At 45.7% G+C, this 24623-nt stretch overlaps 1 protein-coding gene across 1 annotated transcript in view; it reads right to left on the bottom strand.

The window, feature by feature from the left end:
• The window catches only part of SLC35F3 (solute carrier family 35 member F3), a 352895-nt gene extending 329579 nt beyond the window's left edge, over positions 1–23316 (bottom strand). The window contains exons 1-2 of the mRNA XM_081824293.1: positions 23193–23316; positions 22577–22806 (exon numbers count right to left, since the gene is read on the bottom strand). Of these exons, the coding sequence (XP_081680419.1) occupies positions 22577–22806; positions 23193–23245 (283 nt within the window). The 5' untranslated portion in view covers positions 23246–23316. The remainder of the gene's footprint in view (positions 1–22576; positions 22807–23192) is intronic.
• Between the last annotated feature and the right edge of the window lie 1307 nt (positions 23317–24623).

Genomic DNA, 24623 nt, shown 5'->3' with positions numbered 1-24623 from the left:
AGATGCAGAGGGAGAGAGAGACTCTTAAGCAGGCTCCACGCCCAGTGCGGAGCCCAATGCGGGGTTCGATCTCACAACGCTGAGATCATGACCTGAGTCCAAGTCAAGAGTTGGATACTTAACTGACTGAACCACCCAGGTGCCCCATGAACTTAATTTTTTAAAAAATTCAATATTTGTAAATTTTTATTTACAAATGGATTATCTAATAAATTTCAACTTTTAGCTATTCAGTGAGGTTCATCTTTGACTTGACTTTTCCATTGGTTTATGCCAAGTTATCACATTAACAGAGACCGATTTATTCATTATCTGCACTAGAGTCCCTGGCATTCTTGAAATTCAAGAGGTTATCCTAAACTGTAATATGTTCCTCTTTTACCCATGCTTCCCCACTGTGATGAACCACCACTTACCTAACACTATTACTACACAACTGACACAATAAAAAAATGCAAACTTAGTAGAAATAATAACCCAAAAATGACACACAAACATGCTGACCAAATCTACATGCATTTTGTTAACTAACATGATTTGTGCGTTGGCTGACTGAGCCTTGAAAAACAAAATAATAAAGAATTTAATGAGACTATGACAAAATCATCTGGAATCTCTGCAAGTTGGGGAAATGTTTATGATGACAAGATTATTTCCCTACTTTTTGCTGAGAAAAACCACCGAATTGCCTTTGGACTACTGATTACCGACAGAGATCTATGGACTGCTCTTTGAACCCGTTTATGAGCCAAATGAGATAAACAATCTTCCTGCTTTATAGGCAAGGTTTGTTTTGAATGTCACAGAGCATTTCCATTATGGTCTCCCATTTTAGTTACTACATTTCCCTCAGAATGATGTCTGGGTATTTTCTAAAACAAAATCTAGCCTCCATTCACCCATCCGTGGAAATATGGGTTGCTTCCATATCGTGGCTATTGTGAATGATAGGAAATCCTGCCATTTGTGACAACCTGGATGAACTTGGAGGACATTATGCAAAGTGAAATAAGCCTGCACAGAGTCCCACTTACATGAGGTATCTAAAACAGTCTATCGCACAGAAGCAGAGAAGAGAATGGTTTCCAGGAGCTGGGTGGGGGGAGAGAGAAATGGGGAGCTATAATGCAGAGTGTATAAAGTTTCAGTTATAAAAAGTGAGTAAGTTCTAAATGGTACCTATAGTTAACAATATGCTGTTGTGTACTTAACAATTTGTTAGGTGTTCTTACCACAAAATCAAGTAAACAAAAGGCATAAGGCAACATTTGGGGGAGGAGGGGAGGGAAGTCTAGTACATTGACTGGGTGATGTTTTCAAGGGTATACGTACATGTTGAAACTCATCAAATTGTACATATTGTACACATTAAATGTGTGTGGGGTTTTTTTGTGTATCAACGATAACCTCCTTAAAGCTGTCAAAAAAAAATAGTCTCAAAGGTAATGATTTGCCACCCCGCGTTATGATTTGCCACCCCGTGGATAATCAAAAGGTTAGTATTCTTTTAATGCAATTTACAAACGAAACTCCCTTCAAGGGGTTCTAAAAATAGTCTGAGCAATGGTAGCAGTGGCTTAATTAGGGATGGATCTCGACCACCGTGTAACTGTAATAATCATTTGGTGTCTAACTTGTGGTATAATTGGTTTTTTCAAACCCACAAAGCTTTACTTAATGGATTGATTAATTTATTCCACAAATACGCTGTGAGCACAGACCATGTGTCAAGTACTGTTTCAGATGTCAGGGTGCAAAAATGCACGGCACAATGACCCCTCCCTTTTTGCAGGTTCCCCTCCTGCGGCTGGCCTAATGGGAGGGATTCACATTAAATAAATATTCAGTGACAGCTGTCACATCATGGCTTTAAAGACACGTCTTACCTCTTCCTGGCACATTGAGTGACAAGATTTTAAATCTATACATTTATTCCAGGAACAAAGTTATGACGCCAGATCACAACAGCTCAGAATAAATGAGTTTCTAGGAAAAAGGTCCTAATGTGCTATGAAGAATAAATGAAATACCAGGAGAATCGACGAGGGGCAGAAATAGCATAGTTACAAAAATGAGAGGCAGGCATGCTCACGGGGACTCAGCACCTTAGCTACGACCATATAAGGTGCGTGGAAAGAGAACAGTTCATTTCCCTAACTGTTCCAACTGCCTACACTCACTGCAAGCACAATGTGGCAGCTAGTCAAGGGATTCTTAGTGGTGGCAAAGGGAGAAAAATAACGAAAAATAAGCTGGTGGCCCATCCAGTACATGAAGGGCTAGGCAAGTGCTGAAAGCCAGTACACGCTCTTTGGAAGGCATTCCATAGTGAGCGTATCTTATCACTAATATTAACGTGCATTCCCTTTAGCCAACATTTCCCAGTAGCTAGCCACAGAAAAACCAAAGACAAATCTACAAGATAAATGTGCAAGGAGAGTTACTATAAAAATTTTAGTAAGAGTGAAAAACTGGGAAAAAAAAAAAAAACCTAATTGCCCCCCAACAAGGAGAGGCAGGGGGCGCCTGGCAATCCCTCCCATGTAGGAATTTGGTTTGATTTAGTCAAAAGCACATCTGACTACCGTCTCCTCGGGGGAGCATCACATGAAGAAGCTGCCTCAGGCTTCAGAATCTAGTTCTGAATGGGAGGCTCACGCTCAGGGGGCCAAGGAAGGACTGTGCAAGTCTGCAGGGGGCTGAGAGCTCCTAAGGGACCTGCAGGTAGAGCAGAACCCCTGACACCATATTTCATTCCTGTTCTCTTTGTAGGCACCTCTGTCTTCGTGTGCCTTTTTCTGTGTCGCCGTCTTCCAAGCCCAAGCAGTTAAAAATGGAAAAATCAGTCCGGTATTCATACATCGCTGTTTCACTGTAAACCTGGCAGGTACTGGTACTGAAAGATATCAACAATATTATGTGTGTGTGTATCACTAAGTGAAAAAGACAAGCTGCAGGACAGTGTGCAAATTATTATCCCATCCCAGCAAAAAATATAGGTGTGACTGTATGTGTTTGCTTGTGGATGCCTAGAATAGATTCATTAGGCTCACACCAATATATAAATGGTGGTTACCTCTAGGGAGTGGTTTCAGAAAGTTGGGCGGAATTATTTTATGTTTTCCCCTGTGTGCTCTGCTTGTATTCATAAAATATTTTGACAATTAAAACCTTTTTTTATTTTAAAAAAAGGGGGGGGAAAGGGGAACTATGACCTTTGACCTCTGAGGTTCTGATGGTTTCCATAGCTTTTTGGCTCCCTCCTCCTCCCTCCTCCTGGGAGCTTATCAGGCTCCACGTTGCTTCAGAAAACGTTCAGTCCCAAGAGCGCTTAAGTGAGCCATTCTTCTAAACAGGATTCCCGCTGATTTCTGCTCACCTGCAGGAGAACCCGTAAGTGTCAGGAGCAGGGACTGAGCAATGACTGTGATGAGGCACTCTGACATCTTTCAGCTGTGGCAAGGATGCTCCTCAAATCTGTGACCATGCTCTTCTTTATTCCATGGGAAGAAGCCGTTTCTAACCCAAGCTGAGACTTTCACCTCTTCTCTGCACTGGGGATTCACAAAGTTCCCAACAATACTTAATTATATCGGTGTGCAAGCCAATTAGACATGAAGTAGTATTTATTTATTTAGCTTGATGTTCTAAGCACTAGCTACCACTTTCAGATCCTAGCAAGCCGAAAGAAACTGAAGCATCGTAACCAAGAATGGGAAGCAGGGATATGCTCGTCATCCCAAATTCTGCAGTGGATAATGGAGAGCGGGTGCTCAGAGAGCCAATACTCTGCTAATAAACCAAAAGGATGCTTTTTATTCCTCATCTTCCTTAAATGCTATGTTGCCTCTGATGTTCACCAGTCCTGCTTTCTTATCACCTTTTCCTTTCCTTGTTTCTGTGAACTTACATTCTTTTACTTGTTCTCCTTTTGTCTTTCTGACTCTCATTTTCCCATGCTATTTCCTTTACATCCACGTGTCTGTCCATCCATTCACTTTTTAGCCTAATTTGTTTCACTGACCACACCGTTCTTAGGTCTAATGACCCTTTTGTTGTCTTCCAGCATCTATCCGCTCTGATTATTGGTGTCCCAAAATCCATTTGGGGGAAAATTCCCATTGGCTACAATCTTGACAGAAGGCAATATTCTAAGCCTGCCTCTCACTGCAGCTTCCCACCACCTAAGCCAGGGGCACAAGATTCTCCAACCCCCTACCTCCTGGTATAGCCAGGGAACGCTCCCGTGACCCAGACTGAGCCAACCATCTACATGTACATCTTGAGCAAGCAGAGCAAAGACAGAAGGGCCAACTGGTGATCAGACTGATCAGCTGCAGGCCTTCTTCTTAGGACTGTGGTCTCTGCTTCCTAGTATCTGGAGCCCCAGCACCTTGTCCACTTCTCAGGCCTGGCCATTCGCTCTCCCACAGCATATATGAGTCTTCAGTGCTCTTTAAAAATTGCCATTTTGCATACGATTAATAGATAGGTTATCTTCTGCTTGTGAACAAGAACCCCAACCAATCAATGGGAGCCATGGCATGGATTCATGGCTTCATTTAATTCCTGGACAGGAATTAAAAGGAGGTTTCCTTTGATAAGGGTAGTCAACCCAAACCTCTCTCCTACATTCTGGAAACTATCTCTAACTAATGAATGGACGCTGCTCTCCAAAGATCAGCTAGTGGCCACATCAGAAATGTGAACATCATCCCCTCCTCACTCCTCTCGTGCACTTGCCCTAGGCACCATCAACCTCTAACTCCATCACTTCTAAACCCCAACCCCCACTGCGCTCTTCTCTATCCCACCTTCTGCATGCCCACTCACCTGGCCTCAGGCATCACTTCTGTTTCTTCTTGCCTAAATGACAGCATTTAGCGTCCGAGCAAGGAAAGGCTTCTGGTCCAGCCTCTATTCTGTTTCAGAGTGGATTTTCCAAAATGAAGATCTGAACCCATCACTTTCCTTTCCTTTTCCAAACACTTCAAAAGCTCTTCACCTACACGAGAGAATCTCAAACTTGCTCTTCCAAAGCACCACACAACTCCAAAGGGCACTTTGGTGTGACTATAAAATAACTGATGTCTTCCAATTCATAGGGGAAAAAAAAGACTTAATTTTCATAATAGTGGGCAAGCACACACAGAGAGCTGATCAGATGGGCTGGGATTATCTTTACTGCTAACTTGGAAGAAGCAGAGATCTACAGACAGACGGCCTTACACAATTTTCTCCTTACCTTTTTTTTTTCATCAAAAAGGTATATATATCACATCTTGAATTTTAAACAGAATGGGTATCTTAAATCCTCTTTCATCATTTGGTTTGCATTCAGCTACTTTCTGTATCCTGGCTAACGCCTTTATTTATTTATTTTTTTTAAAAGATTTTTATTTATTTATTCATAAGAGACAGAGAGAGAGAGAAAGGCAGAGGGAGAAGCAGGCTCCCCGCAGAGCAGGGAGCCCCATGTGGGACTCGATCCCAGGACCCTGGGATCATGACCCGAGCCGAAGGCAGACGCTTAACCATCTGAGCCACCCAGGCGCCCATGGCTAACGCCTTTAATCAAAGACATCACTTTCTAAAACACCTTCATCTCCTTTTCTGAGGCTGGGTCCTCCCATGAGTGGCATTCGAATTTATTTATGGTTTTTTCCTGCCTCTTACTATATTAAGGTGGGGTTCTTTATTTTTCCCCTTTCTATGAAACTTGGTGGGGGGGGAGAGTGTCTTATTTTGATGCAGGGAAGGTATCTGGTGCCAAATGTCATAAGCTGCTGCTTTCATGGGGATGGAAAGGAGAAGGGGCGGAGAGTGCAAAATGCTAAGTGGCAGGTATGGTTACCACAAAATGCCAGAGTCGCCAGAGTCTATAAGAAGACAGCACCAGTGGATGGGACCCAACAGGAGAAGCACCACACTCTCGCTCACCTCCTGCTCTCTTGTGCTGAGATGTGGGTTTTGATAATGACAGGCATGGACTATAAGACATTCAGCAATGTCACTTTGCTTCCCTTTTACATAGAATTATCTAAAGATCAATAATGTTTCCTGGAACAGGTGTCTCTGTCTTCACTAAGCTAACCAGGGACCCCAAGGAAGCCACAGCAACTAAGAAGGAAGGATTTCCCTAAGTAGGAATACTTAGAAACTCTTACCTCTTGTTAAGTTGGTGATATTGACCAACACCAAAAACCAATACATAACTAATATTAATTTAGAACTTAGAAAAAAGTTCTGATTTGCCTTAGTATGTAGGAAAATTCAAGAAAATTTTATTCCATGCAAACAATGAGAAAGAGCTGGATAATCTAAAAATTGTATTATTTATTGAGCCCATCAAAGAGCCAAGGTCACAGGGCCAACATGTAAACTGAATTCCAAAGAGTGACAAGTGGGGATGAAACACACCATCTGTCTCACCTTCAGCAGAGCAGGGAAGAAAGAGGAGGTTTCTGTGCCAGTGGGTAGGAAGAAATCAGCTATGTTTTTAATGAGTTCTTAAAGGCCAAGTATAAATTAGCGTATCAATTTGCAAGAGCTAATAGTCTCAGGCACAAAGGGAGTTTGCACCCACTCACAAGCTCTTTCCCTGAGCCTCCACCAACTAGCTCACTAGAAGGATTGGAGGCATGGCCAGAGACATCAAAAGCCAGCCAGGGAAGCACAGACTTATGGCAGGTGATGGGGTTGCTGGGGCGCCCTGCCCACCTCCCCAGCCCTGCTCTCTTACAAAGCAAAAGTCTGAGGCCACTGGGCAGCAAACTCTCTTAACCCAGGGTCAAGGGAAAAACTCTACTGCTTCTGGGGTAGGAGTAGGAGCAAAGACATCCCACTCCGCGGGTGAAACAGAAAATCCTCCTGCCCCCAGGATACAGGTAAAGATCCAGTGCTGCTGAAGAAGGGTTAAAACAGAAAACCCAAACTCAGCTAGACTGACTCAACCTCCCACACTAATGGCCTGACACAAAAAGATGTGTGCCCATGGGCACAAATAACAGAGAACAGTCTATTCTGTCCGTGTACATGCAACATCCAGTAGCCAATCGGCTCTTATGAGACACACAAAAAGGCAAGGGAAAAACCACCCTTTGTCAAGAAACAGAACAATCAATAGAATCATATGCAAAGACTAGCAGACATTGGTTCTTTAAAGACAAGTACTTTAACATAACTATGATTACATGTTAAGGCATCTAGTAAAACGGGTGGACAAACGCGCATGAATAGATGGGCAGTGTAGCAGAGATCTTTCTGGAAGACAGTTCTTTCAAACGGACATGAAAATTACAAAGTAAACCTGAAGTTTCTAAGAAGCATGATGTGACTCCATTTTGCACATGATGCCCACATTAGAATGCATCATAGCAACAAAATACCGGTGCAGACAGTTTCCTTCTAAAGGACAGGACACAGCTAGATTTTAATTGAAACGGCTCTCGCCTCTGTAGGAAACTAGCTACTTTTGCATCAGAATGAAAGCCTATGGCTTTTTTGGATCATTTTAAAATTTAGTAGGCAGAGCTCCTATATGGGTAGCAAAAATAAATAGCCTACATGCCTGTAATATTCTATTTTGTGATCTGGATGCAGGAAACATGAGTATATCCATTCTGTAATAATTCATCGAACTGCACACTTACAACCAATATTCATTTCATTATGGATATTTTACTTTAATGAGAAGGTATTTTAAAAATAGCTCATTAAAATATTTCTGGTAAAAATTTTTTTTCTTCTTGTCTAAGGTAGTTTTCTTTTAAAGCAAATTAAATGCATATGGATTATACAATTTACCAGTACAATACATTTAGCTGACCAGTTATTACCAGGGAGATGATCTGGACTACATACGTGGATTTGTGAAGACTTTTTTTAGGAATAAGGAACTTGGGGCACCTGGGTGGCTCAGTTGGTTGAGCATCCGACTGTTGATTTCAGCTCAGGTCATGATCTCAGGGTCGTGAGATCGAGCCCCGTGTCGGGCTCCACGCTGGGTGAGGAGCCTGCCTAAGATTCTCTCTCTCCCTCTGCCTCTACCCCCCACTCTCTCTCTCTAAAAAATCAAATAAAATAAAGGAATAAGGAACTCAAGGGCATAGAAAAGATCTAGTAGCAGATGTAATGGAAACATGAGCAGCAAAAATGTCTTGGAAAATGGGGAATGGCCTATTGATCCCTGGGCCATTCACTTTGCTCTGAAACCTCACTCGGGGAAGCTCCCATGGGCTGAGACCATTTTTAATTTGAAAGATAAAATATGCAACCATCTTATAGCCTGGACATATATGAACTCACTTAGCTGAAGAACGGATGCCCTACACCAGTCTTCTCAGCAAGCATGTGAAGAATGCGAACGGCTTACACAATCGTGCTCCAGTGGAAGAAAGCACTTCATGCCGAACTCGAGACCATTTGTTCCAATGGAATAGGATGAGCGAAAGGAATGAACAGTATGAAAACTACAGACAATCTCTATGTGCTTCAGAAATGCAGTCGGATCCCACCCAGCTGGGACACCATTCCCTCCAGCCCTGGCCCCAGCCCTCCTCAGCTCCTCATCCCCTTTCCTACACCTGGTCCCAGAAGTGCTGTCTCCAGTTCTAGAGTCCTCAGATCAGAATGCTTTACAGGCCCCAGGTTCAGAAAACAAATCCTTTGTTCTACCCCATTATATTAAAAGTATGGTTCTAAGTGCTGAATCTACTTTGTATTTTTTTAATTTAAACATTACAGGTAGATAGACTGTAGTTTTTCAAATGAACTTCCACTTTGCACCTGCAATTATCTGAAGACTAAAAATCACAGAGAGGATGGTATTCAGAATTATAGCCAACAAGAAGTTGGCTGGACCCCTGGGAACTACTGAAAGCATGGCAATTTAAATGAAGAGAAACCTTCCAACTTTAGTTCGGATGGCTTCTTTCATAAAAACTCACAATTAGCACGGACAGAACTTCTAAGTGAACCCAGCTGTGCTTTACCATTCTTGTACCTCCTATGTCATCTTCTGGGAGAAAACTAGTAAGTAATAACATAATGGCAAGGAATGGTACAGAGATAGGGTCATACACAAAGTCCCAATTATTCTCACTATGGCCTCAGTGTCCTTGTTATTACTTACACAGCCAAAACCTGTGCATTTAAGCAAACCCTTCTTCAGAAATTCCAGTGCACTAAAATAGCTAAATCGGTGAGTTGAATCTGTGCAGAGAGAAGACAGCATTCCCATAAAGAGGGGAAATGAGATGCGCTTCTGTTTACAAGCATCTAGGTGTCCAAAATAGATGAGACTATGTTTAAAAGTTACCCTCCTATTCAGGATTTCGATGAACAACAATGAGAATGACAACAAAGGAACCACAGTGCTAATTTTAAGTTGTGATTTCCATGGATCCTGGATGGTCACCACCCTCCCTAAACAACCTGACTCATTCTGGGACCAATGTCTCTCTATGGAGGAGTCCCCTTCCCCAACAACCAGTTTCTATTAAAAAGAATTTTTTTAAACTGAGGTATATGAGCTACAGCAAATCACCTTTTACATGCCTACATAGCCTTTTACATACGTATACCCGGCCATCTAGTCTACCATATAGAATATTTCCACAACACCATAAAGAAGGCTCCCTCATATCCCTACATGTAACTACTCTTCTGACTTTTATCACCACAGACCAGTTGTAGCAATTTTCGAACTGTATATAGATGGAATCATAGAGTAGGTTGGGATCATTCTCTTTTGCAAAGCTCACGGACTTGCACGGGACTCTGAGAACCACAAACAAATCGCAATGGAATGCTGAATGGACTGTTCCATAGGCCCCATGCAGGCTTTCTAACATCCAGAGCTTGCCAGGTGGGAAGCCATAATACCTCTTTACAGTGAGAAAGAAAATCGAAAGATTCATCATAATTAGCTTCACCCCAAGATATCAAAGTTAAGTCCTGCTGCAAAAAGCACAGAGGAACGGCTGAGTCCTTCCCAATCTGACACCTGATAAGATGCTCCCAGGAACAACTCTGTGCACTGGGACCTGCCCGTGGCAGGATAAAGCTCTCCACATCTGGGGGGCACAGAAGCTTCCCTTATCAATTGTTCTCAAAGGGGCAGCTCCCAAAAGCTGGTCCTGTCAACAGCCTTTCAAACTTTCCCCGCTTCTATTCTCACTCTCCCCTCCAAGAACAGCTTCACACTGAAAAACACCTCCACAGAGCTGCTCACCACAAAGACCCACTGAGATTTCAAGTGGCTGCAACAGTGGGGCAATTTCTTCCTCAGGGAACTATTCAAAACCCGGTAACCGTCTTACGGGAACAACAAAACCAGTGTTAAGTCTCCAGATCATTCCTTCTGTTCCCTGAAAGGTGTAACCCAAAGATAGGTGCTCTTGTGACTCAAAGGTAATCCTCATAGTCTTTAAGGATTTCATTAGAAACCTAGACTGTTATTTCTCTTATTTTTCAGAACTTTGAAATGCAAACACTACATCTACCATGTTTTAGTGTTCAACATAATCAAAGGTTTAGTCAGCATAGTTTTGGTCAATGTACCAAAAGAAATAAGAGAAAAAGAGGGGTAGAATAAAAAAAAAACCTCTTTAATCCATGTGCTTCCCTTTCCAGAGACTTAGTATCAGAGAGCCCCATTATAGGCTTTGCCCACTACATACTGCAGAGAAGATTCAGAAATGGGCTAATTTTCTAGATATGACACAGGTTTGGTTAGCACCCAAATTTTTTTTTTTTTACCTCTAAACATTCATTTCCAGAATAGATGAGTTCCTCAGATGTTGAAGATAAATCTTAAACTCATCAAAATGTTATGCTGGTAGGGACTGAGGATGTAATCTTGCCAAATCCCTTCATTGAACATAAAAGGTAAGGGATGGCCAGGCTGGATAAGGGACCTGGTCAATGATACCCAGTTAGGAAATGGCAGAGCCAAGACCAGAATTCAGATATGCCCTCTTGCCTGGTTCTGTTTCTTTACCCTTGTGATAGATTGTTTATCAGCCTGTTCTCCACCACCTCTGTACATGAGGCTGAAAGCGAGATGCTAGCGGGGCTGGTTCTCATCTAGGGGCTCAACTGGGGAAGGATTTGCTTTTCCACCAGCATGACTGCTGGAAGCATTTGGTTCCTCGTGGTTGTAGGACTAAAAGTTCAGTTTTTTTGCTGGCTCTTGGCTGGATACCTCAACTCTTAAAGGCCACCTGCAGTTCTTTGCCATGTGGGCCTCCCAACACAACCAATTGTTTCATGGAGGCTCGCAAGGGACAGAAAAGGTCTAAAGTGAGTTTGCAGTCTACTGCAGCCCTAAAATTCCACTCCAGGGCATATATCCAGCAGATGTGAGTGCTAATAGTCATCTGGGACAACTACACAGCATTTACAGCCGCTCTACAAAGTAGCTATCATCTCTTCTCCCTTGGTTTTAGCACCTTCCACGCATGCTTCTTCTCACGAGAACAGTCTGAGATTCAAACCCCACTCTTGCCTTCCACTCCATACCCTTTCTCTGACCTTGCACATACTTTATTCTGAAGCCAATCAATTATCCCCACTCCCAGCAGGATGAATACTTCCTCCTTCATACACTGTAGCATCTGTGCTTTCTCTCTTCCATTGCAAATTCCAAAGGGTCTCCCTTTTTCCTGTTCTCAAGGAGCAGATCTTCTCTTTTTGAACACAGGAACCCTCATAACTTCTCAGATTGCCTCTGATACTCATGTATTCACTTTGAGGCAAAAGTAATATTATCCCCGTATGGTCTGTTCATTATTCTGTGCCTTCATTTCTTAAGCCACAAACAGCAATAATGATGCCTTCCTAGAGACACCACGAAGTGAATTCTGCCAGGAATGGCAAATGGCAATTTTTAATCGTCTGTAGCATGCACGCTGACTGACGGAGACCAGGAAACTCTCCTTCGCCCTCCCACACACACGTGCACGCACGTACGTACGCACCACCAGAGCATCCTTCTCCAGGTAGCAGCTGATAGAGCCATTTCCTTTGGACCATCTCTCAAAAAAAAAAAAAAAAGGCCTTCCCTCTATGGCCTCCCCCTAATCCTTGGGAGCCAGGAGGAAAGACAAAGTGCTCAAGCGTAACTGAGAGTTGGTCAGGAGAAAGGTAAGATATAACCAGAGATGAGCTGGTTCAGCATTCTGAAGACTCAGCACCAGAAACACTGTCCGCCCTATAGGCCAATGAATCCTTTGAGAACAGCCTGTTCTGCAGACTCAGACACAATGGTACCTGTCCACTCTCAGGGAAGGCCCACTGTCCCCAGATTCAAGCATATTTTTATTTTATAGGGTACAAAGTTAAAGCACTTAGAGAAATGGGCCAGAACTCTAAATCTCTGGAAAAAGTAGGTTTCCTTCACCAAAAAGAATCCTGGAACCTGAGACAAGCCCCACATAGCAAAGAACATGTCTTTTGTGTTGTTTAATTAAATACCACCTTATTAAGGTATGACTGACATAGGAAAGGCTGTACAGGTATCCCCCAAAGCAATACAGACACATCTAGACAGAAAGTAAGGCAGGCCCAGCATACTGCTGCCAGCCTTGAGACAGGACCTCGGAGCCACTACGGGAGGACCGTTATCTTGTCCCCTCCTGGCTTCCTGTTCCATACAAGGCTGCCCAGAACCCTAGCTGCCTCACCACCTCCCTCGCCTACAGGAGCCCCATCAACCACAAAGCAGTAGAGAAAGCTAGGAGCCCAGGCAGTGATTCGAGGAACTCGGGGCCACCTGCTGACCATCAGGGATCATCAGTTCCAAAGACACACAGCCTTCTGTCGGCGCTCAGACTTCACATGCTCGGCATAAAGAAAAGGTGGGGGTCAAAGAAAGAGGCAAGCAAGACAGGGGGACAGAAGGGAATGCACGGTGTCCTCCAACAACCTGTGTCCTACATTTTAGCTCAACCGCATCCCTGAATCTTAGATTCAGCCACAAGAGGGGCAGCGGCTCCAGGACCAATCACGCAAGAAACCTCTGTGCAGAACTCCAGATCTCCACCATCCTTGACGCTACGTAAAGTGACGGTCACGGTAATCGGGACACTTGGATTTTTATTAATGTATAAAAGTAGAGCCGGCCTTTAGAAACATGACTCCCTTCAGAGCTACATGAATTCGAGAGTGCCATGACTCTCAAGCTAAATAGCCAGGGGAAGAATGGGTACGAGACTTATTCCTGTGGACACGGGCACTGGAGAAAGCGCACACACAGAATGAGCAGTGGCGCGGGGAAGAACAGGTAGACCTGGAAAGAAATCCCAACCCTTTTGAGTTCCAGGCCACTGTTTTTCTGCTGGGCCCCCAGTCAGAGGAAGAAGAACATCTTAGGTCTCAGGCCGGCTTTAGCGCTAGAAAGAACCAGAATGCCTGCAGCATAAAACATTAGGGGAGAAATGTGCTGGGTTAGTGGCTTAATCTCATCAACCCAGTTAAAAAAATCTTTGTTGTTGCATGATTTCATGAAAGAGGAAAAAAAAATGTTGAACGGCTGGGATATATCAAATAAATGAATCAGAACTTTGATTATAGCAGCAGAGCTCAAGCTTCCAAAGGAACAAAAAAAGAAGTTCACTGTGGCTCACTATCCTGTTTCTGTTTATGGTGCCCCATGATAAAATAATATGCAATATCATGTATACCACATAGAGCTTACTGTAAAGCTGCTTAATGCTGATCCCAAATACCCCAAGGTATTTAGTTAGGGAAACACCAAAAAGATACACATAGTGCATCTATGAGATGGCCCCAAGACCAGGAAAGTAGGGGACTTTACAAAGTGATATGTGTCTGTCTTATTCCCCTGCTGTGTAATTTTCCAGAAAACTGTTAACTAAACTATACACTTATGTTTCTGTTAGAAGTGAATATATTTGCTGCCCTCTAGAAGTAGTGAACTATTTGATGTCCGAATGAATGGACGGTGTACCACTGGGTGGATTGGGCGTTGAGGGGACGGGTAGATGGACAGATACACATCCACAGTGGGTTCCACGGTTTGATCTGTTTCCAAGCCATTCAGAAATAAATCCCTTCATGAGCAATGTTTGAAATCCTATGCAGTGGTTTTCTGAAGCCTCTGCCTGGCCCACGGGCCTCTCAAGAGGGAGTATGATGGCAGCAGGGTCTAATTTGAAAGCGATCCTTCCTCTACCTTCCAGCCACCACACTGAAGGTCCTCAGTGTCATCCCAGAGAATCTCAAGATACAAGGCAGGTTACAGAGAGAATAAACACAATTACAAAGGCACAAGTACCAAGGCTTCCTAGTGTTTTCTAGAACAAATTCTAATTATAAAATTTTATTTACATGTAACTTTGAAAACATACCCACCGCATAAAATCAGATAAACACATAAATAGCTTTCATATGTTAAATATTTAATAAAAGAAAATGCTGACTTAAAGTGAAAGAGTTTGGACGAACCCTTGAAATCTGCTGCTCTGGATTACAGCATTTAAATAGTCTTCAAACTATTTTATTCTTTAAAATAAAATGTACAGAGGTGGAGATTTTGAGTCCTTCCTAGGTACTGCATGCCACTACTCCATGAATAGTGTTTCTTAAACTCCCACATGCGCATGGCATGAGAACACTGCAGAAAACCCAAGTGTTTCACACCTAGCATCATAATTATATTCATTTTTTAAGAAGAGGACATCTTAATATATGTTCATTGAATATGAGCAGACTCGATTTCTAAAGAGAAAAATAAGGAAGCAAAGTCCACATTCATCAGAAAGCAGCTTTCTTCTGACCCTTTTGGATCAAACCTTGAGGACATACCCCACATTTTTATTATACAACATTGTTGCGAAGTAGATGGTGGAAAAGGATAAAAATAATATCTTAATAGATTCTTATCTAGTCATGTACAGTAGATGATACAGAGCAGACTGACAAGCATGTCACAGAAAACATTTGTCAAGACTTGAAAAGTGTTCTGAGAGTCTCGGTTCCATTGACTCTCTATGTCTCAGGAGTCCAAAACAGCCTCTACCCTTCCACAGTGCAAATCACCTGAGAGGAGCAATTTAGTCCCTATAATTCCGAATGCTGTCATAACTTAAGGCTACCTCAAGCTGCACAGGAGAAAAGTGTGTGCCCATGTCCTAGCCCACTGTTCAAGGTCTTGTCACCATCAGTTACGAAACGAATTTCCCAGGTTCCTAATTGTACAAGTTCCTTTCTAGGCTCTGCAATAAGGAAACAAAACTGTTCTGTTAGTCTATTGATCAGTGCACACTCACCACTGAACTAAAAGACATCATGTAAAAAAAATAAAATCAAAAAACAAATCCCCTCCACCCCCTTAACACAGGATAAGTAAATACTTAATCCAGCTGGGGTTACTGAGTGTCTGCCTCTTTCTGAAGCTCTCCAGTGACGGAGGCTCCATTATCTTTTTTATCTCAGCAGTCAGGACATGATTTCTTATTTCCAGTGGAAAATTCTTTGGTATGTAGATTCTTGTTTTGTCCTACATGGACCTGAGTGGAAGTGGCTCAGAAACATTATTCAGATGGGAGTCTGAAGTTACACAGAACAAAACGCAGCTTCTGTTCACGTAGCAGGAAGGGGCGGTGGCATTGCCACAGGGATATCTCCCAGAGCTCGGAGGACGAGCTGCATCATGGCCTTGACCTCGGAGGGAAACAGCACCCAGCATGGAGTCCTGAAAATCGCCACTGGTCCCTCTGGGTCACTCTGCACGCCTGCCTGATTCGTCTATGTAGACCAGCTGTCTCTGCCTCTCCATCCACACGGAAGCCAGAAGAGCCCCTTTCATAGCATCTCCTCCACTTGAAAGACCACCCCAAACTAGACCATAACCTCCTGATTTTAATGTCAAATTCCAGGAGGGAGATACTGGTTGAGTCAGTGTGGGTCAAGAGTCCATGCCAGTCTAACCCGTGGTGCCCAGGAGGCAGATGATGCAAGTCTGGCTGCTGAGAACCCACCCACAGGATGTGGTGCCAGGCAGGGAAGGGCATCATGGTGAGCTGGTGTTGGCCCCAATCGTTCTGATAAAGACACATCATAGGCCCGTTTTACCTCTCCCCCCCCACCCAATACTTTATTCTTGCCTGTAGAACACATTTCCAATTCCCCCCGATCCATTTCTCTTCTTCCCTGAGCTCTGTTCATTTTTTCCATATGGTTTTTAACAGGAGCTCTTTGAAACTATACTAAACACTCTGATAAGATGTTGACTAATGTAAGCTGGAGGAGTGAGATTGCTTGTCAGTGTTTTTAGCTGAGTCAAGGTGAAGACCCAGGACACTGAGCAATGGGAGGCTCATTTCTTGATGGAGAAAGGCAATCAGAAGGGCTCTGTGCAGGATAATTCTGGAAGACCCCACAGAAATGTAGATGCATATCAGCCGTGTGTGTATATGTGTGTGTGGGGGGGGGGTACACATAACCTTTCACTGATATATCTAGTAAACGTTTACTGCTTTAGGTGCCAGGGATGCTGTGATTGGGGACAGAATCACCACAGTCCTATGGGCCAAGAGCCGAGGACTGGGGACGCAGCCGTGAGCCCTGCCCTCACAGGGCTTCGCCGTCTGTCAGTTTCAGCCACACACTTGAATCAGCCATGACAACATGTACGTGAAGTGACCGCACTGTGGAGCCCCTGGCAAGAACATCCCACCAGATCTAGATGGTCAGGGAGGCTCCCTGGAAGATGTGACACTTAGCCTGCGACCTGGGTAGGTAAGGGGACAGGCATCAGGGGCCTGCTGATGACACACATCAGACGACTGGAGCATAACGCACTCCAGTCAGTTTCTGCTCACAGACCACCTTCATCTTTCACATTCCCAAGCGGCTGTGGTCCGGTCAAGCTGAATTACCTTCCAGGAGTAGCGTATGCACATTTCTACACATATGCTAGTCGTCTGCACGGAACGCAAACCTCCCCTCCACCCACTTCCTGCGGCTTATTCCCCCTCCAGCTTCTGAACCGCCCTCCCCCTGTGAAAAAGGGCTCTCGAAGCACCCCCAAGCCCGTCTTCACCGTATGTCAGCTAGCTTCGGGTTCCACTCTCTCCCCCTCTGGTCTGGGAGACCCCAGGGTGAGGACTGTGTCACTACCCTCTAGATGCTGGCACACACACTAAGAGCTCAAAAAGTTTGTTGAATAAACGAAAATGAAGGCTTATTTACCGATGCCAAGCAAAGGGCCAGATGCTATATATACATTGTTTTACTCCTCATGACTATCCTTGAAGAGCGGTGACATTATCCCCCATTTCACAGATAAGAAAACAGAGGCTCGCAGAGGTGAGTGACAGGGCGACAAAGGGACAAAGCCGGGATATGAAGCCAGCTGCCCAAGATCCATTTCATCTGCTTCTCCTGACAGCATGAGATACTGAGGCTGCCCCGCCTGCATTCAGGGCTACGATTCAGACGAGATCAGGCACGTTCAGGGTGGTATGGCCGTAGACAGGGCTACGATTCGAATGAGCAGCCTTATCGACACTCGGTAAAACGCTTAACAGAGCTCAATGGCTCATCCACATGTGTATTAATTTTTTAACTCAACTAACCTGCATGTTTCCAGCTGCTTGAGGAAAGGACAAATGTCCACCACGGGCGTTTTAGATCAGGCACCTTGTCAACAGAACCAGGAGAGACTTCTGAAACACAGTGAGAAATCTCCTTGCCCAGGCTCTGCATCCCTGGAGGCGAGAACATGGCCCTTCACGACCAGATGCAAAGGGTTTATAACCCCCGTCCATGATCTGAGCATGCTGGGGAGCACTGTGCTTCCCTAAAAGATAACAGTTCTGCATTTTAATTCGTTTGAATCTCAGAAAACCATTTACTACCTTGCTAACATGTATTCATATTCAGGAATAAAACAGACTCTCTGAAACGTTAGAAAGTGTTATTTATGCTCTCTGCTCACTCTGGCCCACCCCTGCCACCTCCAACTATTTTCCTTGAAAAATCTTTTCGATCTAGTATTTCAATATGCCAAGCTCCGATCTAGAATAAACATTTACAACCAAATTATAAGTCTCTTACAAGTGGGTCATTTTTGAATTGCTGACCTGACCTTTACTATTTTGGGAGGGCCAAACAGAAGCTGCTCACCATGAATTCAATTATACTATGAGCCACCGTTCCAGTTCTCACTGGTAACGACATCAGCCCCCAATACTCACAGTCTGGGCTGAAGTGGCAGAGAGTAGAAAGATGGTCTTTCTACACCAACTGCTTCCCCTTACCGCACACAAACCCCTTCTGACATTTTTAACCTGGAGGATCCCAAAACAAGAGACTGCCTTGTTACCAGCAGAGTTACTTGGTGATCTCTTTCCCAGCTTGAACTATAAAACTTCCACCCAGCTAGATGGATGGTTTTGCTCAGGAATCCCCATGTTCCCAACCGAGACTCAACTTGCCAACTGCAGCCCACCCTCCTCTCTACAAATGACTTAAAACTAAACCCATTGGCTTTGTTTCCCCAAAAAAGAAAAAATCACCTTTATCTGAACGTGTCAGCGCCATGTAATATTAATAAATCTGCTCAAAAGACAGTTGTACCTCATTTTAAGAAATAAACATGACCATTCACATATCCCCCACCCAAAAGCTACTCCTAAAAAGTTTCTTTACTAGAAAAATGTTCAAGGGCTTGCTGTTTGAAACCACCCATCAGGGGAACCTTTTGCAAAGTACAACATCCCTGCTAACTGTAAACAGTGTATCCATTTCCTAGATGCACGTATTTGTTGATCTATGCTTCCTGACAAAGGCACATCTGTGCACATCTGTGTAGTGAGCTTCCTCTCTCATCACTGATCTCTGTATTCTGGCATTTAGTAAGTGCTCCAAAAAAGTTTGCTAAATAAGTAAATGAAAATAAGCATTTATAAATGCTCCTTCATCCTGCATAAGAGCCTCCATCTGGGATCTGCAAAGTAGTTACTTCAATCATCTCTATGCCAAAATGCCACCAGGCCCCATTGCGTCAGGCCTGGCTACCATTATCCTGATGGCTTATCCCTGATTTCTGTTCCCCAGCCCTCCCTCAGCGGTGTCTACACCAGAGAGCCAAGAAAGCAAGGGGGCAGCAGAGGAGATTCCAGCTGGTCATTTCTGTCCTGCTGTGATACAAGGTGGGAGGGGAAAGGAAATCACTGAGAGGCTCTGGGCACCTTGTTTTGAATTTGAAAGCACTTTCTACAGGCTATCATTTATGGTGAATGGGTACAGAATCATGTCAGCTGAAAAGGCCACAGGCTCTTTCAGAAGGCTGTTTATTCTAGCCAAGCCCGTCATGAAAACCTAAGAAGTGGTCCAGGAGGAATGAAGACAAGAGGTCAGGAATCCAGAAGGCAAGCCTTTTAGGTTAGCACGACCGGTCAACAGAAGAGTTCACTTGGAGCATACATTTGGCGGTAGGTTATGAGGGCTTCTTATCCAAAGGTACACTCCCAGGAGACATGTGGCATTATCTGGAAACATTTTCGGTTGCCACGCTGCAGGGGGGATGGCATTGGAGTGCCAGAGGCCAGGGATGCTGCTTAAACACCCTACAATGCACAGAATAGCCCCCCACAATAAAGAATGATTCAGTACAAAATTTCGATCGTGCTGAGCTTGGGAAACCCGGGGAGAAACCAAAGCTTGCTACATCAGGAATCCTGGTCTAGTCTACAGTTTGGAAAGCCAAGGACACAGCTGGGATGGCAGAATGTGGAAGGAGGGAAGCAATTCCAAACAGACAGGAAGGCAGCAAAAAGAATCCAAGGACCCAAATCACTACAGAGGGTCCATTCAAAGGTTCTCTCTCGCCGAGGCCGGAGTCTCAGACCATATGCACTCACTCACTCAACAGACATGTACTGAGCAACTGCTTTGGACCACCTGCTCTCTGGGCTCGGGATACACTCACAGCTAGGAACCCAAGGAGTCCCCAAGAATCCTGCCCAACGGTTTGGGGGTTCAGAAACACGGAATGTGGAGCTTGCAGGATTTTAGCCACTGGGGAGAGGACCTTGACCCATCCTACCTGCTTGTTTCTAGTTTAATTCTCGGCTGAATGCTCCACACACCATCCCCCTCAGACTCAGGGGCCTTCAGGAGGTGGTTTTTTTTTTTTTCCAACAATTCCTTACAAAATTCCTTAGCTAGTGGGAAACTTGTTCATCTCATGGACTGGGGAGAAAACACTGAGCAAAGGCCATTTCTGCACTATTGACAGCCACCTCATTTACCTTAGCCGCCCAAAATAAAGACCAAAAATCAAGAGGATAAGAATGAATACTTGCTTATTTCGGTAATGTCTGCTGCGACAAAGGAGCTCACCTGCACCTCTCAAACAGTCAGAAATTCTCACTGGGGACTCCTTCAGTGGGGCCACAGACAAGCCACCTTGCAAGATGACCGAAAGGTGACCTAATAATGCCAAGGATGAGCACGGCCTGCTCTGCAGACCATGAGAATAATATTTATTTGGTAATCATCATGGCTCCCAGCATGCTCGGTATGATTATTCGCCAACAAACAGAAGAACTGATACCAACATATAGATAAGCCTCTTTATTTTTCTTTCCACTCTGATAGAAATAGCAAACAGCCAAAGATCTGCCCTAAGACGTCTTTGACTATATTAATAAAACATTAGCTTCTCTAAATTTAAACTTAAAATCTAATTAATTCATCAAAATGTCAGTTGTCACCTAAAGCATTTTAGGAAAAAAGGAACTACCCTGGAATAAAGAAGAATCTTCATAGGAATAAAAAAACTGGAGCGAGCTGACTTTACTTAATCACAATGATCGCTGTCGCCTTGTCGGTTAGTATTATTCCTTCAACGAAGCCTCAGAGGGAGGATATTTAAGAATCCACTGGTGGTACAAGAAACTCGTTTTCCATATGGCCTGTCCCCCTGTCTGAATTATCAAGCGTGTTTGTACCAAACACAGTCATCACTGCTGTGGTTCCCTGCCCACCCGCCAAGTCACGAACCCTGGTGAAAATTTCCACAAAGCGCGTGGGGCCACGTCACAAATAAAACTACAGCAATAAGTTTCTGCATGACTTTAGGGGCTAGATGACTCCATGAAGACTGTAATTTACACCACTGTCTTTGGTTATTACGAAAGCAGAGAACGGAACTAAGAAATAGGAAATTTCTGATAGAAATTCAGCAAGCAGAAATAGGACCTGTCCTGTCTTCACCTATAAGAGAAATGGTTTCCAATGGGTTTGCATTCTTTTTGCATTGTTTCATTCTCCGCTTAAAAGAGAACTTGGTCCCTTGTGTTCCTTCTGTGATCCAAAGCCAATTTATCAGCTACGATTTTAGCAGCAGAAGCAGGAGACTGGAGGAGACACAGATAACCTTTTAAAGGTTTATACAGAGTTAAACACAATCACCGCAGTCCCTTAAAAACAAGTAAGGGCATGAAAACAAGACATTAAAATCCTACGTTTCTGCCTGCAAATAACTTAAAGGTAACCAGCTAATTGCCAGCATACTGCTGACCTCTGGCTTGGAATCAAGGGTTTTAGGAGAAAACGAGACCTATCTTTAGAGCTGAATATGATTAATTTACAAAAGCCTGATATTTTTTTCCTAAGGACCAATAAAGCATGTTCCAATTTCAAGTAATGAAGGGGAAAAACATATCTCAAAATCATTCAGCTGTTCGTCTTTATTACAAATGGAATGAAGCAGTACTCATTTCTTGACTGGGGTGGTAAACGGCAATGTTTTTGCTATGCCAATCCACAGAGATGGGGCCACCTAATTAGGGTTTAGAGTTATAGGTATCTGGAGCTGGTCGTGGCCACCTTCTCCCTTCTAAGTGAAGGGAAGAAATGCCCACCAGATTAGTCCTGCTCGCACAGGTACTATTTGTACAACCGATCACAGCATTGCCAAAGCCATCAGCTGGGACCCAGGGCCCACTGGCAAAGAAAAGTTTCAGCTGCTCCACCTGGCACCAACCGTTTCTCTCTCCGGGACCAAATGCCATTATCTTGAATGATCCAGATAGAACCTCTACACTGAGGACAGATAAAGACACGAGGCAAAAGCAGCCAAAGAGTTTCAAATCAAGGCCCCAGAATCCTCCACCATCATCAGGGCCCAGGAGACAAAGGGAAGAGTTAAAATCCAGGCCCACTAAGTCTGCAGTCAGTCTCGGAGCCAGCTGAGCCCGACCCGGGGCGAGTAACACTTTCGAATCCGCAGGGAAGCCACACAGCGCAGGGTACACTGAGTTTCCAATCTGTCTCCCTACTGCGACTCCTCAAGAGCAAGGGGATGAGAACAGAGAAGCGTGTGTGGGAAGGGGAGGGGGTGTAAGAGAACGGCTCAGAAATTCCCAAAGGTCTGGAGAACTCCGTCTCCGGGTCTCTCCTAAAAGTTGCAAAGCTGGGTCTGTATCTGCGGGCAGGGCAGCAGCGGGGTGGCTGGGCGCGTCGCTGCGGGTGCTACCCAGCTGCCAGGGACAAGGGCAGGGGAGACGGACCGGCGGATGGGGGTGGGGGGTGGTCTTACTTCTGTAGCTCGCTGCCCAGGGCTGGTAGCCGTAGTAGCCGGTGATGCGCAGGATCCGCTCCTCGATGGACGTGAGCCCCACGGGCCCGCTGGTGAGATCCTCCACTGAGCGCGACCATTTCAGATCCTCCTTAATAGCCTCGTCCACCACCAGGTACTTGAGCTGCCGGAGCTGGGGGCTGATGTCGGACAGTCTCCGGGGGCTGACGTCCGGTGACCTCCTCATGCCACTGAGGCCGCGCGCGGGCAGGTGGGCGGGGAGAGAGAGAAGGAGGGGGATTCCGGTGACGGGCAGATCCGAGCGCGAGCAAGGGCGCAGCAGGGGCAGGTGCCGCCGCAGGGCCGGCGCAGGTCCCCGCCCGCCGCCCACCATCCACCCCAGCGACCCCGGCAGCCTCGGCGTCGGGTCCCGTCTCCCGCGCCCGGCCGCCGGCGCCTCGGAGCAGTGCAGATTGGGGCGAGCGGCGAGGGAAAGGACGCCCGAAACTTCCCGAGCAGCTCCGCCGCGCGCCGCCCCCACCCGAGCCCCAGGCTGCCCGGCGTCCCGGCTGCCGAGGGCCGGCCGCCCACCCTCCCACCCGCCCGCTCGCGCCCCCCAAGCCCCGGCGCTACTCACACGGCGATGCTTTTGCCCCTGGGTGCGCCGCCGGGAAACTCTCGGATCCCCATGGGCACCGGCAGCGTGGGGCCGGGAGCTCCCAGACTTGTGGCGGAGGGGCCGCGCGGGCCGGAGGCGCCCGCACTCGCGGCCCCAGGGAGGTGGGCGCGCTGCCCGCCGAGGGTCCGCGCGGCGCCGGCCGCCCCGCGCCTCCTGTGCGCGCCCGCGCCCGCCGTCCCCGAGCGCCTCCGCGGCGTGCGGCGCGACACGGGCGCGGCGGCTCACCCGGCTCCAGCTGGTCCGCGGCGCTCGCTGCAGGCGGCCGGGGCGGGGCGGGCCCGGGACCCCTCGCCTGTCGCCGTCGCCCCGGCACACGGCGGGCCCGGGAGCCGCGGCACCGGAGAGAGCGCCGGCAGCTGCGTGCGCTCTCGAGGCACCTGGGCGGCGGGATGTGCCCGGCCCCGGGAGCGCCGCAGCCAGGCGGGGGCGCTGCTGCCCCCTTCCCACCGCCCGGCCGTGCGCGGGGCTCCACAGCCGGCCCCGGCGCCCGCGCTCCGAGCCTGGGGTTTGGGGCGCGCTCCTCCTCCCCTCTCCCGTGACTTGTCAGGTCACTCTGCTCCCGGTTCCGTAGTTCGGTTCATTCCAATCAATCACGCTCTCTCTCTCTAGCTCCTTCTCCTCGTTCTGAAACAATAGGCAAAACTACTTGGGAAGACAGAAACCTGGTTCCGTGTCCACAAAAACCATGCTCGGAATGCCAAATAAATAGCATTTCCTAGGCAAAGCCGAGACCCAGGTGAAGTGATTTATTACGCTGTGGGGCTAGCCCTCAGAAAGCTTGCCTTCTCGTTGATGACGCAATTACTAAGTCAGGTTTGTCTCCTTAGATTTCTGTTTTACTTAGCCTCTCTCCGTTTTTCTGTCCGCAAGCCAGTCAGTCTCTCCGGAACACCTCATCACTTTTCATACTGTTATTTTTCTGTCACAGAAAACAACATAGGTTCATTGGGGTTAGAAAATACAGAATTGTTAAAGAAAATACTCATCATCCAGCCAAAGATGACTACCTTGAATTTTAAGTGTATTCCCTTCCACTCATTTTCCCCCGTGTAAAATACATTTTTCACGAAGTCAGAATCCAATTGTACACACTACTTATTGGGCAATGTTTTACATTAAAATTATATCGTGTCTCAGCAAACGAGGAATAGAAGGGAACTTCCCTAAATTAGTAAAGGACATCTACAGAAACCGACAGCTAACACCGAATTTCATGGATAGAAACTTCCTTGCTAAGATCAATGTCTCTTTTCACCACTCCTTTTCAGTATCGACTGCAAGTCCTAGCTAATGCAATTTGTAAGAGAAGGAAATGAAAAAGTGTACCTTTGGGGAAGGAGGAAATAAAATTGTTCACAGGTGAAATGATCATCTATGTAGAAAACTTCA

The sequence above is a fragment of the Leptonychotes weddellii genome, chromosome 6, assembly GCF_054177405.1.
Source record: "Leptonychotes weddellii isolate Sample4059 chromosome 6, ASM5417740v2, whole genome shotgun sequence".
Lineage (NCBI taxonomy): Eukaryota > Metazoa > Chordata > Mammalia > Carnivora > Phocidae > Leptonychotes > Leptonychotes weddellii.
This window is presented reverse-complemented; position numbering and strand designations above follow the sequence as displayed.